The 18,589-nt window shown below is 41.7% G+C and overlaps 2 protein-coding genes across 4 annotated transcripts in view; one reads left to right on the top strand and one right to left on the bottom strand.

The window, feature by feature from the left end:
* Positions 1 to 314: 314 nt before the first annotated feature.
* gcfc2 (GC-rich sequence DNA-binding factor 2) lies at positions 315 to 8,207 on the bottom strand. The gene is made up of 18 exons (XM_035157892.2): positions 7,795 to 8,207; positions 7,290 to 7,391; positions 6,606 to 6,830; positions 6,156 to 6,407; positions 5,882 to 5,982; positions 5,448 to 5,590; positions 5,049 to 5,232; positions 4,336 to 4,459; positions 3,920 to 3,971; positions 3,583 to 3,668; positions 3,186 to 3,385; positions 2,943 to 3,087; positions 2,270 to 2,391; positions 1,955 to 2,031; positions 1,616 to 1,682; positions 1,376 to 1,522; positions 1,132 to 1,268; positions 315 to 618 (listed from the first exon to the last, which is right to left on the bottom strand). The coding sequence occupies exons 1-18, from the start codon at positions 8,117 to 8,119 to the stop codon at positions 486 to 488; spliced, it is 2,622 nt and encodes an 873-aa protein (XP_035013783.1). The 5' UTR covers positions 8,120 to 8,207; the 3' UTR covers positions 315 to 485.
* Positions 8,208 to 8,450: 243 nt separating this feature from the next.
* itsn2b (intersectin 2b) overlaps positions 8,451 to 18,589 on the top strand; it is a 30,805-nt gene continuing 20,666 nt past the window's right edge. The window contains exons 1-5 of one of the 3 annotated variants that reach the window (XM_047340544.1): positions 8,451 to 8,758; positions 15,373 to 15,444; positions 17,826 to 17,918; positions 18,085 to 18,148; positions 18,277 to 18,464. In XM_047340544.1, coding sequence (XP_047196500.1) covers positions 15,438 to 15,444; positions 17,826 to 17,918; positions 18,085 to 18,148; positions 18,277 to 18,464 — 352 coding nt within the window. In that variant the 5' untranslated portion in view covers positions 8,451 to 8,758; positions 15,373 to 15,437. Of the gene's footprint in view, positions 8,854 to 15,372; positions 15,445 to 17,803; positions 17,919 to 18,084; positions 18,149 to 18,276; positions 18,465 to 18,589 lie in introns of those variants that run through there. The other 2 variants (XM_047340512.1, XM_047340500.1) reach the window with 2 other exon arrangements.

Raw genomic sequence — 18,589 nt, 5'->3', positions numbered from 1 at the left:
TGTGAAAACAATTTCACAAACCTATCGAAATTCTGTCAAATTCCCGTCCAGCGGGGGGGTCTTTCTGTTTGGAGTTTGCATGTTCTCCTTGTCTCTGTGGGCTTCCTCCCACAGTCCAAAGACATGCAGATTGACACTATGCTGAGCAGAGGTGAGTGTGAATGGTTGTTTGTCTCTCAGTTGGTCCTGTGATATGATGGAAACTTGTCCAGTGCCCCACCTCTCATAAAAGAGACCATAGGTATCAGCAGAAAGTCACTAATGTGTAAAGAATGACAGGGAATAGAAGGATTTTAAATAAAACTCTAGATATATTAATGACAAAATGCAAATATTTATTCATAAAAATACAGTTCTCATGTACAAAACATATAGCAAAAATGTTCATGACTAAAAATAGTTTTTACACATAATTTCTTAAAGTTGTTTCCTTGGTTTATCATTTGTTGCCATATATTTTATTTTCAACCACATTTAACAACGCATCATTCCGTGTCTTGGTTGAGCAGCTGATGAGAGTAGACGACATCTTCATAGTGGTATTTCTCTGCTATGGCCAGGATGGAGTCATTGCACCTGATTCTGCTCAGAAGCTGCAGCACTTCAACCACAACAGACCTGAAATAAACAGCAAATATCTGAGTTAGAGAATTAGTTATGATCTTGTTATAAACGTATGAACCCAATGTGTGATCATTCATAAAGTTGACAACTAAAACAAAAAGATCTGCCATGTTTCACTTAAAGTTGTGATGCTGCACATATTACACGATTGGGGAGCAGGTTTTATATTTGGGGTTATGTTTGTAACCACAAATATACAGCTTCTTCAAAAAAGGACATTTTTGATTTAAAAGGCAACAAATAAATTGATATTCTTTGGTAGTTATTTAACCAATAAAATAATAGTACACAGAATATATGTCAAACTAAAAACACTCCAACATGTTCCCTCCAGTAAATCTAATTTTAATGTGGAGCATACTAGATTTTTAAGTGACCTTGTTCACAAAAAAATATTTTGTTAAAACTTGAGACAGAAGAACTTGACCGAAGACTTTTTTCTCATTTCATGGACTAAGCTGCCAGCGATTCTAAAAGTTCTTTCTTATGGAAACGTGTTTTTATTACCTCGTGTTTGCATCTTTAGGAGACTGTTGTTTGCAGATGGTATGAACTTTTTGAACAAGATGGTTCTCAAAATTCTGGAGCTGAGGCAAACAAACGCTCACACCTTTGAACCAAGAGATGGGAAGACTATCTCCAATCTAGTAGGAGGAGAGGGGAGAGAGAGAGAGAGTAGTGTAGGTTAAGAGGGGGAAATAGATACTGGTGCATAGATACATTCCACATTAACAATATAAATTCAAAATACCTTCTTGCATGCAAGGTTAGTATTGCTGGGTTGAGTCTGACTGCACAGAGCGATCATCAGGTATCTGTTCAGCAGTTTGTCCAACATCAGTTCCTTTAGTAAAGTCTCAGGAAGCAGCAAAGCCCATTTCCCCATGTTACCTAGTAGCTAATGGAAATACAAAAACAACTCAGCTTTAGCACCCCCACATGGTACAACAGAGACAATATAAGATACCTAATTTGTTAGAGAAAGCAGTACTTTTATGGCCGTCCAGAACTGTTGTTCCCTGAAGCGACTCTGAGGAGACAACTTGTCCTCTGAGAACCTGGATAGAAAAACAAACAGCATAAATAAATCATAACATCATTCGACACCATTTTGATTGACCTGAACTTTGAAAAACTACCTCAACGATTGAGCAGAGACATGTGACGTATATTGGATAATTGGTCAAGACAAGAACAGACGTCTTTGTGAAATCATTGTGTTGTAGTGTGCTTAATAAGAAGGACACTGAGGTGAAGTCAAACCTGCTTTGTCACTGCAAGTCATTTAAGTAAAGATGCTTTAATTTCAAGTGGCAAAAACCAAACTAACTTTTTTGGGTACAGAGGGATGAAGACATCGTCATCAACACAGCTCCTCAGTCTCCTCACCACAGCCTCTATGAACGTCTGCACAGGACAAAAACACACAATGTTAATACAAACATGTTCATACACTGTGTATATGACATGCAATCTATTATATGTATTTTGGTTTAAAGTTTTTTCCATACCACTTAATTGTTAGATATTAGACATTCATTTATGTAACTTAAAAAAAATCAGCTAAAATAGCAGGACAGGATAGAAGCAGGATGGTTTCTGTGCTGATTAATATAGAAACCTGACGTGTGAGTGTTTAATGTACCTTGACTGGTTTGCTCTGCTCTCCTTCAAAGATGGAGTAGTCCTCCTTCAGGCTGTGACACACATCAGTGAGACAGGCTGACTGTTGACGGGACATGGGATCCCACACCAGCTCCACAAAGGCTAAGCATCAGAGCAGAACAAAGACAGACAGAGAATGAGGCTTCTGTAGTTTCTCACATCTGTCGTGTAATACAAGCCAAAGAGGTGGATGGAATGTTTAACGGTGGGTGAATAGCAAACATGACAAATCACTCAGATCTGAACGCTAGCCTGCTCTACAACAAGCACCATGGGCCCGGAGCATTCAGTGGAAAAGCAAGAAGTAGAGAAGGGAGATGAGAAACATTTTGTCCATGAAGAGGATAAAAATATAGTAGATGCTGCAACTAGTACAAGTATCTCTGTCTTCGTGGAAACCATGTACAGTAAGCCTAAAATTAGATGAAAGTCATGGATATACTGAGGGTATTGTTAAAACACAAAATTAAAATGTAAAAGTAGTTACTAATATTAACATAATTTTCCAATTATAAAAAATATAGTTCTCAGGCACTTGTGCATCTATTAGTTAATAGATAAATAGATCTATTACTTAATAGTGGTGGAAAGGAGTGTAGAACAGTGGGAAAAGTCAGAGATCATGCATGAGTGTGCGAGTGGGTGTATGTTACCAGTCATTTTGGGTAGGACAGTCTTTTCTATGACATTAGACAACGTCTCTCTGTCTGTGTGTTCAAGCTCCTCGTGGCCATGTCCATGACAAAAAGTCTCCACTGCTGGGAACCATGGGAGGTTTTCAAAGTCCCCACTGGCATCCTGAGACACACAGACAACCATAACATTAGGCACACAACATGTGTTGTGTAATGCCAGGTGTGTATGAATTCACTAAACCTCTGTGTTTGTGTGCAAACCTTCAGTGGGTTCCACGACAGCATCTGATGTCTAATGATCGGGTTCAACAACTTTGGCAGACACAGAGAGATGTAGGCACTGTGGTAAGAGTCAGAGTAAGATCCTCTCCATTCTTCAAAGCGAGACAGAATCTTTTTAACATCGCAGAAGTCATCCTGAACGTCCGAAAACAACGCCTGGGACCTCAACATGATATCAGCTGGAGAGGAAGCAGAGAGTGAAGAAGAGTGAGTGAGAGAGAAGCAACAAATGGATCAGTGATTCAGCCTGGACATGATACATTTGGATTTGTATCTGTTTTTAACACTTAACAGTATTAAAGCTGCATTTTTAGAATAAAGGGATTACGCTTACTGTTGATCAGATGAGATTTGAGTTTAACTAATTCGTATTTACCCTTTTCCTTCTGTAGCTGCTCTTCCTCTTCTGCTGAAGGTTGGGAGTCCTCAGGGATATCAGAGTCTTCCTCAGTGCTTGTGCCACTGCAACACACAAGACAAATATTGTGTTTGTGTGTAAGAGTAGAGCAGAGGAGCTATTCAACTAAACTTGAATGTATCCTATTTTGTAATATTGGTAGACTGGATTTTAATAAATTAATTATGTAGCCATTTCCAATTTTCTATTTCAGAAATCTTGTAGATTGAGGGTACAATATATTTAATATAGCATCTGAAAGAATTATAAACCAAAGATGGAAAATGGGTTTTGAAAGTTATTTTATTATACTCACCCTTGATTTTCTGATCCATTGGCTGAGCTTCCACCCTGTTCCTCTGTGCTATCTGAAAAATGAGGTGAAAAATGCACTTAATTCCAACATTCCTTCTTGGATTCTATTTTACTTTCCATATCTACAGCCGAGAGTTTCTGCCTGAAATGTTTCTTCTGGGAAACAATACAAAGAAAGGACTAAACCAATTTCACTTGTTTGCTATCTTGTTGTTGGACTGGCACAATGTAATCACTTGGAGAATTGACCCACACTTTCGAATGTGGATTCAAAAAGTCACACAGGACTTCAACTCTGCTTTCATGAAACAAACCCAGTCTCTTACTGACTAGAATTCAGAATAGAAAAAAACACACGGATGTGGTGTGTAATAAAAAGCACAAGAGGAATGTTTACAGTTGAATCATAAAACTCACAGCTGAGCTGTTGCAGACGCTCGGCCTGCTCCTTGACCTTCTGTCTTCTCTGAGCACACAGCTCATCCATCTGGTCAGACAGCACAGTGTGAAGATCCAGCTCTAAAGAGTTGATCTCCACAACCTACAGTCAACACAGTTTTCTCAGTCAGAAAATTACCACCATTCATCTTCCAAAAGGGGGGCCTTAGTGTTTCCTACAGGCTGCTGGTGTAAGACAAAATCTCTTGATTGATGAAGAGTATAACATTTAATGAACAGACATTATTCTCCTTTGGTTTTGCATCATCCAAGATTCGACAGCTGACTTGGACCACAGTCAGCTGCTGGGGAGTCTCTGGTTTGCACAATGTGAGACCACTGGTCAGGTCTTAAAAATGCTCAGCATCACTTGCCTTGGGTTTGGAACTTTCTGGTGACACACTGGTTGTATTGATTTTTTCAAATCAGATCCCACCAGATAAAAATCATGAAATAAAGCAATCCTTCCAACAACATTGCCAACCAAAACTTGAAGGCTGGTTATCAGCCTGACAATCACAAGTCAGGCTCCGCAACCAGTTCTTACTGACACGCAGTTGATTGAAAAACTATCATCATCTTTGAATATAAAAATGCATTTTGTTTTTAATTCTATCAACTTTAATATTTTTATTGACATAGCGATAGAGTAGAGACAGTAGCGATTATTTGGAAACTCATTAATTATTTACCTTTTCCTGTAGACACTCCAAAAGGTTGTGGACATAGAGGGTCATGCTCCTGTAGAACTTCAGCTGCCTCTCTGAGGAACTCTCACTCAGCGCCTCCACTGAGGTTGTAGCACTTTCAACATCCCCCTCCATCCTCCGCAACTCTGCTTGCCGTGCTCTGTGCACCTCCTTCAGGGAGTCCAGTCTCAAAAGAAGAAAAAGAGAGGAAAGTGAGGAAAACTTGTGTCGTGTATGTTTGATTACAGCAAAAGTACTGCTAGGTACGGAGTAGTAATAAATACAGGAGAAAAGAAAACATGAGCATGAAAAATAGATCTGAACCAAAACTGTTATTTCACTTATATTGAAATTCTTTATGGTGTGATATAAAGGCAGATATACATAGAAAAAAAAACTTACTTCCCAGTGATCCTCCTCTTGACCATTGAAACACTGATAGAAGGAAGGGTCTTTGAGATTCTGGCCCCTGCTGTTCTCATCTTTTGTCTTCGTCTGTCTCGCCTGCTGATGCTGGAGCTGCTGGACTCACTGCCAGATGGGCTCTGAGAGGAAGAAGACAGGAGGATAAAGGATGTCAAACCTGCTGAGCAGAGAGGAGAAGCGACTCTGCAGGTAGAAGTCTTCAGAAAGGGAAACTATACTGCTGTAAGCCCATCTGCACACTGGCTGGGACAAAGGAGTAATCCAGAAAGAGTGCAACACAGAAAAGTGACACGAGAAAAGGAAAACTTTAACTTTAAAACTTTTATTTTTTTTTAAAAAGGTGTGAGAAAGATTTAAACAGGAAAAAGTAAAATAAAAGACAGGAAGGTGTTTCATAGAGCTTTTTGTACCTGTTGTCCTGGATGTCTCTTGACTCCCTTCCCAATTTGTGTTTCCTCCCAAAGCTCCTGCTCTTCCCCATCAGTCCATGACAGACTGCCATCACTCCCTCCTAGATTACACAAAAATAAACAAGATATGCAATATACCAACACGCATCTTTTTAGATCTATTATGATTTGACAGCTCATACATTTATGCATCAGAACATACATTATATTTAATCATCCCCTTCCTCTCTCTCCCCTCTTCACCCCATCTTCCCTTTCTCTCCCCCTCACATACCAATCTTCTCTGCAATCCTCTCTCTGATGCTCTTCAGTCGTGGGGCAAACTCGATTCTTCTCTCATGATCATCTGGTTCATCATCATCATCATTGACTCTTTCTTCATCATCGTCGTCCCTGCTGTAGTGATCTGGGGTGCTACCTGCGGAGCTCTGGCCATCTCTGCCCAGGGAAATGTACTCTTTCTGGGATCGAACGGCCTGACGCTGCCTCTTGGCTGCCAGGATCGCTTCAGCGTTGGGTATACGTACTAAATGAAAATCAACAGACATGAAAGTGCAGGAATGCGCATGCTAATTAATGCAAAGGAAATGTCAGCGAAACTGTGAAATACAAACTTCCAACCAACCATCCGTGAATTTAAAACCCCAAAATGCACACTCTATCTCTCTGTGAATGTTTTACTCTCTGACATACACACACAGTATAGTCCCACAAAAACACACACCTGGTCTAGCAGGAGAGCGGCTGGAGTCCGAAGCTGAGCTAGCTGAGGGAGACCTGGCACCACCTTCATCACTGTCGTCGTCATCTTTCTTGCTGTCACTATCATCGTCATCATTATCATCATCATCTTCACTGTCATCACTATTGTTCAGACCATGTGGTGAAGACTGACTGTCAGAATCTTGCCGGGGGGAAACAGATGGTGGGACACTGACACCAGCTGGGGCTGGGAGAGAGAAGAGGGAAATATTTGTATGTATGAAGATGCTGTCCAACATTATTGCATAATTATCTTGACAATTGCAGAGATAAGTTGAAAATCTTTGCTTTACTTGGTTTTAATAACATTAATAACTGAGACATGTTGAGTTTGTTAGCTGAGAATCTGAGTTTTGAACAATATTCCACTGTAAGAGATCACATCTGATAACGTGCTCACTGCTAATACATTGGGAGGTGTTCTGGTGTATATTCAAGAATTTCTTTACTTTCATACAAACCTGAACATTGTACCTTTCATTAGTGTAGTTTCTTATTTGCAGGACTAATGTATTGGACTGCTATACGACTGTTTTGGTTGTATGTAATAAATACACTAGCAACATAGTGAATATATGTATTGGTTATTGTCACAGCGTTTAAGGGTCATGAGCATTTTTGGACATGATCCATTCATGCATCCTACCTGTGCTGTTGGTGGTCTTGGCAAGTGAAGCTTCCTTCTTCCTGGATTGGAACAGCACAGCTTTATCAGAGGACTTCTTCAGTCTAAATGCTGGTTCTTCAGCTGAGACAATGAGAAGAAAACCAGAGATCAGTGAGCACAAACATCCTGTACAGTGTTACACCCTGTCACCTCCAAGTCCCGAGTACAATTATTACCTTGCATTTGTTTTTTGTCTGTCTGTATGTTAGTTAGCAGGATTAGGCAAGAACTACTGGATGGATTACCACCGAATTTACACGCAGCTTTATCATTCCTTGTCAGTTCACAGAATTGTTTTGTGACACGTAAATCTATCTAGTAATAGCTATTACATTTGCAGGAAATCCCTGTCGGTATGTCTTAGTTGTTTTGAGCCGTATTATTAAAGTGCAACTCCTCAGACCTGTTGTCCATTAGTCAAACAAATGTCATGTGTCTTTGCCTCCGACGTTGGTTTAACGTTTACCAGCTCCATCTTAGTTACCTTCTCTGTCGTCAGAGAAGCTGAGGACAGTGTTTGTTTTCTTTTTTCCTGCATCGTCCCCCCTCTCTTCTTTTCCCGCTGTCACTTCCTTCGGCTCTGCCTCCTCTCCGCCGCTGCTGTCAGGCGAATCCCTCCTCGGAGGCGTCGACTCCGGCTTGGAGCTGCAGGAGATCCCGCGGCCCGGGGTCACTTTGAGCAGCTTATTGAACCCCGCCGGAGGAATTTCAGTGTCGCCTCCATCACCGCTGGTCTCCCGCGGGTCCTCTCCGTCGCTGGAGCTTTGTTTCCTCTGGCGAAAGTTCCTCCTGGGCTTTTTGTTGAACATCCCGCTGCCCACTCGTCTTTCAAGGCACTGGGTTGTGAACTGGAGGTAAAAGCGCTTTGCGGCAGGTCGCAATTTGCTCGAAGAAGTCGCGAAATGTGACGTGAAGCAACCGCAGTGCACTGCGGGAGATGTAGTAAGCGCGTAAGGGATTACAAAATTGTATAGAAAAATCTAACAGTGAAATAAAACATTATTTTTATATGGTAGTTAACTTTAGTGTTGACCACACGATTTATCAGCCATGTCATCCTTATTGTGACCACCCGTTTTCATACTTTAATATTCAGGACGCATGTCAGAGTTTAGGAACAGGACTCCATCGACCTATGAAGAGCACGACGCATGGATCTTGAAATATTGCAGGACTTCAAATTCAAAATGTGTTTGATGTTATACTTTATTCTTTGCTCGTCTCCCACCATCACTCTCGCCCTCGCTCCTTCCTCCCCGGCTCTCCCACCTCCTCCTCCTCCCTCCCGGTGGAAGGGGAGACGTTAACAGCCACACATCACTCGCCGTCAGCCATGTTGTTGGTCTGACACACGGAGCTGTCAGCAACAGGTCCTCGGACCAGCAGCGCCGCGAAACTTCAGCATTTCTCCAGCGTTTACTCCTCTTTTCGGATACTAAACCTTCACGGTGGGTCTGGAGAACCTCCCGGAAGTGTCGGGTTGTAAGTTTAGAGCCCAGTAAAGTTCAGACGCGGTGGTTTTGTATGGGCCGTGGTCACAGAGGTAAGCAAACTGCTCATCTAAGCCAGCGAGTTTGATGTTGTTATGCTAATGTTTCTGTGGATAGTTTGACACGCGTTATTTAAAGTACGTGTTGTTTTTCTCTGTTTACGTTTGTTTACGTGATCAACTTTAATTCAGGAATATAAAAAAAACAAAGTGTTTAACAGAGGGGGAGCTGGTGCTTCTGTCCTGATCCGGGATTAGGTTAGCTAGCTAAATTATGACTTCATTAGGTGTTACTTTTATGATCGATGGCCAGATGTGGGGTATTGTTTTTTGTTTCTTGGTGTTTGTGTGGGGCTGATATGCTGGAAAGTCTTCTCAGTTTCCTCTCGGTTCAAACGAGTTGAGCAGGTTGCAGGCAGGTCTCAGGCTGCTGACAAGTGATCAGGGAATGTTACTCTGTCAGTTTATCTACCAGGCAGACAGAGCGAGATGTGAGGGGGACTGTGGTCCTCAATACAGCTGCAGTGCTCCATCACGTCTTTGTCAATGTAAATGTTCGTCACATTAAAAACAGCTGACAACAAACCCAGAGCACAAGCATCATTTTCAATACCAGTGACTGTAAGAAACACCCCATCACAGAGCCATGTAGAAATCCACATCTATTCTGTTTGCCAGTGTTTGGTAGTTCACAAATTATGACCTCTGCGAAAATGTATCCAGGGCAGTTTCTTGATTTGTCTGTGATGTTTTCATATAGTAACTGGAATACCACTGTTAAGGTCCAATAGTCCCCTTTATATCCAACAAAGCTGCACCAAATTTCACTCCCTTATAAACCTTTTTTTCATCAAGATTCATTCCCTGAGAAATCATTGAAAATATTTTAAAAAACTCTTACAATCTTGCGATATTAAAGAAAGTGAGAAGATTCCTGATTGGGATCTGAAGCTAAATTTAGTTGGTTCTTCCCAATTTCATGGTAATCTGTCCAGGAGTTTTTGCATTATCTCGCTAAATATCAGACAAACATACATAACTATAGTGGAGGTGAAAAGAGGAAATTCCTGGATCCACCCCCTGATCTGGATCTGCACCAAAGTTCAACGGGTTCCTCCCTGAACCATACTGCATCCTACTACCAAGAGTGTGGATATCTGAAATAGATTTTGTGGCACTGTTGGGTAATAATTCAGTTTGAAGGGTGTGATGTGTGATACATGTTGAAGTGTCTTCCACAGAGGATGGTGTTAGTATGGTTAAAAATGTGTGTGCAGCGTTGTGAGACCGATATCCAACAAAACGTGCCCACAATCAAGATTCCTCATCTGCTGCAGCAAAACTGCAACGACGACCGCTACGGCCTAAGCTATGTCACGGTTACAATCACTTGGTACTTCTGTCTACAAACAAGTTTACAGTAGTTCGGGGATTGAAGGTTTGGTCAGCCAAAATTCACTATCGTAAAATGTACCGTGAGAGACTTTTTGTTCTTGCCTCCTTCCTTTATGTCTAAATATCTTTCTGTCATTTTATTACTAAACAGTGGCTTAATGTTTCAGTAGAGTCGGAAGAAGGGACACTGGCTTTCACTTGGTCAACATGGTTTTGACCTCTATGCAAATGTCTATATGCTAAGTATCCTCAAAGCACGACCCTCAATGTCGTAATTATTACACTATTAACATGATCAATAAAGGCTATCAAAAGCTTTATTGCCACTTGAGATCATCACTACTGTTATACATGCCAATGCTTGGAGCAGCATTTGTGACATTACATAAACATAGACAACCTCTGGACAAGCCCAACACTGAGCAGACAGTATGATGCAGCAGCTGGAAGGTTTATCCAGCCCTTTGACTCATCCATTTTTAAGACACTCCTCAACAACACTCCTAAATCTACAGCCATGACACTGATGAAACACATGCACAAACAGTATACCCACAGTGCAGCAGTAATGAGCCAGTTTGACTCTGAAACTGTTTACTAGTCCTGTCAAATCTTGATATATTTCTCCAGTGCTGCCATACCATGATATATTTACAAATCAGGGTGGGTCAAAGTGACTGAAGGAGGGAGAGGCATGCCTTGCCTCTTAAGAAAGCAAAACACTGCATTGCAAACAGCATGAATCAAGATCCAATTTGACACACTCAAAAAGGTCTGAGCAGCACTTTCTAAATGTGTGAATGCCACTGGTGGATAAGGCTTTATGGCAATGTGGGTGGATGTGCTGTGCTGAAATATCACTTAAAGAAGGCCGCAAGACTGAAGACTCAGCTCGATGGTGGGAGTGAGTGGAAAAGACAGACTTAAATAATATTGCAGAAGAGAGGGGGTGGGCTGATAGAGGAGATGGGTAGTCAAAGGAAAAAGAAAGGAGGATGGGTAATTTTACTGTATTAAAAACAAACATGCACACAGAGGGGGAGAGCTACTAGGGCAGAAACAGAATTGTGGATGGAGTTGATGCCACTGGTGTTAGGTCAGCAAGCGAGGCAGCTGAAAATCAATCATTTCTTAGAACAAGAGGTGGTACTTGTGCAAAGTGGTAATGAGGACAGGCCAGGGTCACCCAACTGGCAGGGTATAGATTGAGGGGCAGAAGAACAGACATGATGTATAAGCAATGACACATGGAGAGAGAGAGAGTGGAAGATTAAGACATCAGCAAATGAGGAAAGGGTGGGATCAAGAGAGGAGAAAAGGTTCATTGTAAAAACATCAGCGACTCCTTCATCTCTGTCTGATTCTTCATTGTGTTATTTATTACCTTCTGTCAATGAAGAGTAGAAGCTACATGGCAGCGGGGTGCCGCACAAAAGGTCCGGACTAAATAGATAATAAGGGATAAACATGCAGACATGTGTGCTCTGAGTGAGAAGGAGACAGCTTGACACACAAGGTTCAAAGCTTGCAGTGAAGCAGGTAAGGTCAGGGACAGCCAGGCTATTTATCCAACACTCCTCAGTGTTGTATATACTAACTGACAGATGAAGTCCCATATTCGATTTGGACAAAAGTAAAACTGAAACGGGTGAGGTCTAACCCAAAAATGAAACGAAAAGACTCTGAGGAAGTGGGTTTGGTATTTAGCCACCACTATACAGTCAGCCACTTATAATCCACAGTGGTGGAAGAAGTAAACGTATCACCAATTCCCCTCTCATTACTAATTACTTTTAAAAATATAAAAAAGCATTTGAACATGTAACACAATTCTTGCAAAATACAGGGTATTTTGAGCTTTTTTTATTTTATTCTGAGGATGTGAAAACTGCATGGTTCATAGTTTCATAGTTAGTTCATAGTTGTTGCATCATTGGTGAAGTAGAAAATGAAGTCAGTTTTTAAGCTAGGTGGAGCTACCACAGCGGGTTTATCATAAATACTGAGCATGCTGTATTCATTTTGCAGCTCAAGGCCTCTACTGAGACAGAGACCACTTGTGTGTGTTCATGTAAGTGGATGTTGAGGGAAAAATCTGACAAGATTTGCATGAGCTTTGCAAAGCTAAGGCTGCCACTGAAGTCAGTCCCCTGTGCAGGCCTAGTCAGTCAGTTGGCCAATCAGCCGTCCTTTCGGGAGAAGCTCAATCCATCTGTCACTGTCACTATGGAAATACTAAACCTTAAAGCCAATAATTTATCTATGTGCTATATCTCATTTATTCATTATAATTCATACAGTGTAGCAGAGGTTACACTACCTGAATAAAGCCTCACTAGAGGAAAGAAAGAACATTTGCATATGCACTACCCCAGTTAATAAAGTACATGTACAAAGGGGAAAAGGCAGGATTAAATAGAAGTTAGAAAGTGGAGAAGGAAAGAATGATAAAAGAGACTGGAGGTAAGAGAGACTTGATCCAGGAGGAGAGAGAGAGAGAGAGAGTGACAGATGGCAGGCAGTAGATTATTGGCTCTGCCTTGCTCTTCTCTGCCCCCCTGAGAGCAGCAACCAGGTCATTTTCAAAAAAAAAACAACACACTCTTCTACTGTTAGTCTTGCCCACTCATTTCTAATCCCTTTATCTCATTTGCATTCTCTTTCAGAAAGCTCATATCAGTAAACAAAGTCAGCCTTCATGAATTTTGCATCCTAAAAATCACTCCTTAATCTGTAATTCTCGCACTGTTTCTAACCTGAGCTCTGAAGCCATTATATTTTTCTGGGACATCAAAGCTGTCCCGCCACCAAAATCAATGATCACTTCCTGATTCCTGTTGTGTGAGCGAATGCTTGTGGCTGTGGGTTACTGGGCAGGAAGTGCAGAACGATTGGAATTTCTCTCCTCCTTTTCCTCCTCCGACTTCATCATGTGAGTCTGACTGGCTGATGGGAGAGAGATAATAACGGAGGAAGCAGGTGTTGGGCAGGACTGTAATGAAGTGAATATGAAAGTATTTGTTTCCACAAGAACAATTTATTTACCTTTTAGGCAAATTAAATATAATATCAGTTTTGTATACAATGTGAGTTTTAGCTGCTTTCAGACCTGCACTGACCTCGAGACATTTTCCGCAAATGTTCGAGCCAGTTGCTCCCGGAACCTTTTCTGACCGCCCTCTCGTAAAATGTCTGGAAAGGAGTGAGTACATGTGTCCAGAGACATCACTGCTAGCATGCGATGGACGCAAGAAAAATAAAGCAACTGCAAATATCAGGATGAGAAAGGTGCATACACGTAAAAAAAGATTTGAACTTGGAAAGCATTGCTTTTACCCAGCAGGAACACAGGAACTTCTATCCTTGCACTAAATATATTCACTCAAAACTTTATCACTGAAAACCTTGTAGGATGAGGATCCTCCTTCTGCATAGAACTGGTTTGTGCAACAGTTGCTCGGTTTCCACACTTGTGCATGATTCAACAAGAACAGGTTTCAAACATGATGTAACAGATGTTGAAAAAGCCATGATCCTGTGTGACAGAGCGACAGCAAGGACACTTTTAAGATTTTAGATTTGGTAGTTTCTCTACAACTTTGAACCAGACTGAAATCTCTTGACAGAAGATTGTGTACAGATTGTCAAGATCCCTAGAGGATAAATCTTAACAACTAAGATGACATCTCCTCCAACACCACAAGACAAAATGTAAATTGTGGTTTATGACCAAATACATGCAAAATGTTGACACTCCCTTAAGCCTCACCTGTACTAAAGAACTAAATTAACATGGTGAACAGGCACTAGCATTTGTACTCGCAGGACTAAGTATTACCTCACAGAGCTGCTAACGTGGCTATACCCTCTGAGGGCTCCATTTTAACAATCACAGGGCACGACACATGTGCATTCAGGGTGTGTCCAAATCCACTTTTGCTAGTTAAAATGGAGCATGGTTCAAAAGGGTTGATTATTCTCTTGGTTAATAAGATAATGTGTTCTGGGCATAACATGCAGTAAAAGAATGATTATGACATATCCCATTCATTTAAAAGCTAGGTGTGCTCTCACATTGGCAGATTGCTATTATAATTGTGTACAGGTGTATTATAAGCATTGCACTAATGTTGTGTGCACCTGGCTGCATGTTATTATTTTGATAATGTGACCTTAAATTAGCAGTGTAATACTTCAGAGCAGGTTTTGGTCGGTCAAAAGTGTAATTTCCTTCTGCAGCTTCAACATGACAATGCACAAGACCACACCTCTTTTAAAGACCAACAGAGCAATGAGTGCTCGGATGGGGGCAAGTGGATTTGCTGTTTAAACAACGTGGACAGTGGGCGGAAAAATGTCAACTGTGTCGGCCTGAAACCAGCAAAGACCCTTGTGTTGTGCATGGCACAACTTTGCATTATGTGTAAGATAGGTCTTTTAGTCATTTAGTAGTTGACATGCTCAAAGCTTTACAGTGAATGAATGACAACATAAAGTCCTTTAACAAACATTTTTTTTGAGGTGACCCATTGTAGATAATTGTTGGGGACATTTTTTTTTTCACAAATTATTACAATTTCAAATCACAATGCTAATAGGATGTGAAACCCTCAGGTTCAGGCACACGGTGCATTATAGTCTTGATCTGCAGATGATCACTCAATGTGCCTCCTGTCTATGATAGCCAGTTGATGATGGTGTTTACAATTTGCTGAAGGATAAAACTTTTTTGCAACTGCTGCAGAGAAAACTTGGGCAGCTGCATTAAAACGGATGTTTGCTAAACACTGACACAGCCTGTGCCTGCTGGAGCTTGAGCCAAATCTAAACCAACGTAGTACTGAACAGACAAAATGACAGTTAGTGCGAATTTCCTCATATGAAAATTTCAGCCGAGCCTGTGCAGTATGTGTTGCACTGATCTGTGGCCACTACAGAGCCAGTGTGGATGCTATTGGAACAAGTCCCAGAGGTTTAAAAGGTTTGGGACGTGGCCAGAGTGCTACTGACTGAAGAGAACAGGAAGAGCCCTGTTGGACTCTGCTGACTGACCACAATCTCCCCCTCTCTCACACACGCACACTCTCTCTCTCTCTCTCTCTCTCTCTCTGTGCCAGTGCTGTCCTGTGTGAGCTGCAGTATTGACTGATGACTGCACTGTGACTGTGTGTTTTGCAGATGGCTGCGAGCAGTAGCTGAGATCGCCACCGGGAGTTCCCCCTCTGTCTCTGCCACCTGCAAAAATGAATGGTAAGACCACTGGTGTGTGTGTGTGTGTGTGTGTGTGTGTGTGTGTGTGTGTGTGTGTGTGTGTGTGTGTGTGTGTGTGTGTGTGTGTGTGTGTGTGTGTGTGTGTGTGTGTGTGTGTGTGTGTGTGTGTGTGTGTGTGTGTGTGTGTTGCACGATATTTGGAAAACATGACATAACGTTGTTGAATATCGCAATGACGATATGACTTGCGATAGATGAACATAAACAGTCCCTGGCTACGGACGCAGGGACCACAGACAGCTCCACAGCCTGGAGAAGGCTCACAGCCTGGCCACAGGGCCACCAAGTCGGGTGCAGACACCCAGGGAACATGTTTTTTCATACATGTTTGGACCATGAAAAGTTATTTATTTATTCGCGGTTCTGTCAGTAAATTACTGGTCCTCTATGTGTTTCTGTCATTCGTGCTGTACGCTGCATCAACCACGTCAAGACAAACCGAGCGCGCCATCTCTTCAAGCTCTCCATATATTGACTAAGTTTACAAAGTGTGTGTGTGTGTGTGTGTGTGTGTGTGTGTGTGTGTGTGTGTGTGTGTGTGTGTGTGTGTGTGTGTGTGTGTGTGTGTGTGTGTGTGTGTGTGTGTGTGTGTGTGTGTGTGTGTGTGTGTGTGTGTGTGTGTGGAAAAGAGAGAGTGGCTGATGAATACACGCGCTGCTCTGAAAACAGATTTAACTCATTAAGAAAAGTCTCGATCATTATGTGATGATCAGTGTTGATATCATGTTGATGTCATTTCAAACAAATCAACATTTGAACTGTAGAGAGTCCGAGACGTCAGCTGAGAGAGAGAGAGAACAGCAGAGTCAGTTTATGTGTGTGTGCATTACTTTTCCCTTCTAGCAACGTAAATAAGCTTCAAAATATTTCAACTGCTCATATTGATGAATCTGACCCGGGACAAACATGATCACTAGACGTTTCTACAGTAGAATTTAGTCAGGAGGAAGCGGAGCGAGATTTGACAGAGCCGCCACGCAGTTCTCTTTCTCTCTCTATTCTCTTCTTATTCTCTTGTTCCGACAATGATTCATTGATGGAAACACCTGTCAATAATTTGAATATCTTTAATGTATTATCTAGGGCAGCAGGGCTCCATCTGATTGGCCAAATATATTGACATTCAGAGCGTGAATGCCTGGTGCATGGAACACCATCGCAGGGTTAGCCATCTTTTGCGTGCGTGCGTGTGCGTGTGCGTGTGTGTGTGTAAAGGAGGGTGGCAAACCAGAAGTGCGTGTCTGTGTGGGAAGGGAGCTGTGTATTGTTTTAGACCCTGGAGATCTGCCAAAGCCAAAAGTGTGCCTGTCCGAGTAATAGTTTCCAGTTCTATGCATATTTGGCGACACTTGCATCTGCCTGTATATTCACTGTTTTACTAATTATCTCTTATTGTGAGCATTAGTGAGGATTTAATCACTCACCCGCCATGGGCCCTCTCTTGAACTGCTTACTTTTAATGCAGTCTATGCTCGTGCAGTCTTTATGAAGTTGGTTCATTTATTTCCATATTTTGTTTATGGTATCAGGACAAAAGCTAAAGGGCTGTTTGCTCTCATGCACAACAAAGCCTGGATGACGGGTACATAGAAAGTGATAACTCGAGAGATAAGAGATAAGAGAAATAAGAAACTGGTTCATAATGAAACTGTGGTGCGATTATGGTGGGTCGCCTCAGTCCAGGTAATTAATAGGAAACAAGGGATGTAGTGAAATTACTATTTACTGTATCTGCTGATGTGACTGTGGATGTGTAGTCAGCCTTGACTCTGTAAATAGTAGTTAATGTGTGAGCGTGTTCTGCTCTCCTGTCTGAACAAAGTGACAGCACCACAGGCAGCACCAAGTTTCATTATCACTTTGTCAATATCAGTGCTCTCCCATCTTTTAACCGTCATTAAAGCTGTGTGTGTGTGCACGTGTGTGTCCCAGGTATTGGTCCAGTGGTTAAAGGCATAGTTCACCCAAAAAAAATGAATATCTACATCACCGATGGAGTGTGGGGGGATGAAGTGTTTGAGTCCACAAAACACTTTTGGAGTTTCAGGGGTAAACAGTGTTGCAGCCAAATCCAATACAATTAATGTAACTGGGGGACCACTCAAACATTTCACCCACCCCTCCATCGGCATAGTGGTGAATAGATAATGAGTGAATAAACATTTTTGGGTGAATTAGCCCTTTAAGCTGCAAGTCATAAAATGATTCCTTACTCCTTTGTAATCATGTAAAATGTATTCTTGTTTGTAAACTTGCTTTTTTGAGCAGATTGCCTTGATATTAATACAATTTCAGTGGCTTTTTTTCTACATCTGATGCTTTAGATTTATCAGTACCTATGACTTATTTTTCCTCTCTAGGTGGTCCAAGCATATGGGCAGTCACTCCTGGGGAGAGGGACAAACATGATCAGAAGTTTGACACCCTCTCCCCAACAATGGGCTACGTCTCAGGTACACACAGAAACACACATATAGACTGTTGGAGCATCATGGCCACAGTAATTGCCCTGCCAGTGCATTTACATGAGAAATCCCTGTTTAAACCAAAGAGATCCACCTATGCCACAAATATGAGTCATGTAAATACAGAACTTCTACTCTTTGTGTCTTTTTGTAGGGGAGCAGGCAAGGAAGTTTTTCCTCCAGTCAGGGCTACCTTCTTCAGTTTTGGCCGAGATATGGTGAGAAACACACACGGTTACACATTCACATTTTTAGAATGACGGATACTCTGGGAATATTCACTGAAATCTTTATTTGGATAGATAAACACTGTTTTCTCACTGTCTGTATTCTATCTGTCTGCCAGGTCTTTGGCTGATATGAACAAAGATGGAAAGATGGACAGGTTGGAGTTTTCCATCGCTATGAAGCTCGTAAAGCTAAAACTCCAGGGTACGCCGCTCCCCTCAGCACTGCCAACCATCATGAAGCAGCCCCCATTGCCTGTTCTCAGCCTCCATAACCCCTCCTCATCCATGACCAACCCCGCCTATGGTACAGTATTACAGGGTATATAAGAATGTTGGGGAATTAAGAACCCAAATGCTTTTTTAAATGATCTACAATGTGAAAATTAGTTACACAATTACGTCTCATTTGGGGATTTTCAGCTGTTGAAC

Source organism: Hippoglossus stenolepis, chromosome 1 (assembly GCF_022539355.2).
Source record: "Hippoglossus stenolepis isolate QCI-W04-F060 chromosome 1, HSTE1.2, whole genome shotgun sequence".
NCBI lineage: Eukaryota > Metazoa > Chordata > Actinopteri > Pleuronectiformes > Pleuronectidae > Hippoglossus > Hippoglossus stenolepis.
This window is presented reverse-complemented; position numbering and strand designations above follow the sequence as displayed.

Excerpts from the sequence above, each read along its gene's own strand:
- gcfc2 (XM_035157892.2), bottom strand. The coding sequence starts at position 8,119 with ATGTTCAACAAAAAGCCCAGGAGGAACTTTCGCCAGAGGAAACAAAGC. Across the intron at positions 3,669-3,919 it reads AATGGATCAGAAAATCAAGG|TGGCACAAGCACTGAGGAAG; the intron begins GTGAGTATAATA and ends TGTGTGTTGCAG. Across the intron at positions 1,269-1,375 it reads CTAACCTTGCATGCAAGAAG|ATTGGAGATAGTCTTCCCAT; the intron begins GTATTTTGAATT and ends TCCTCCTACTAG.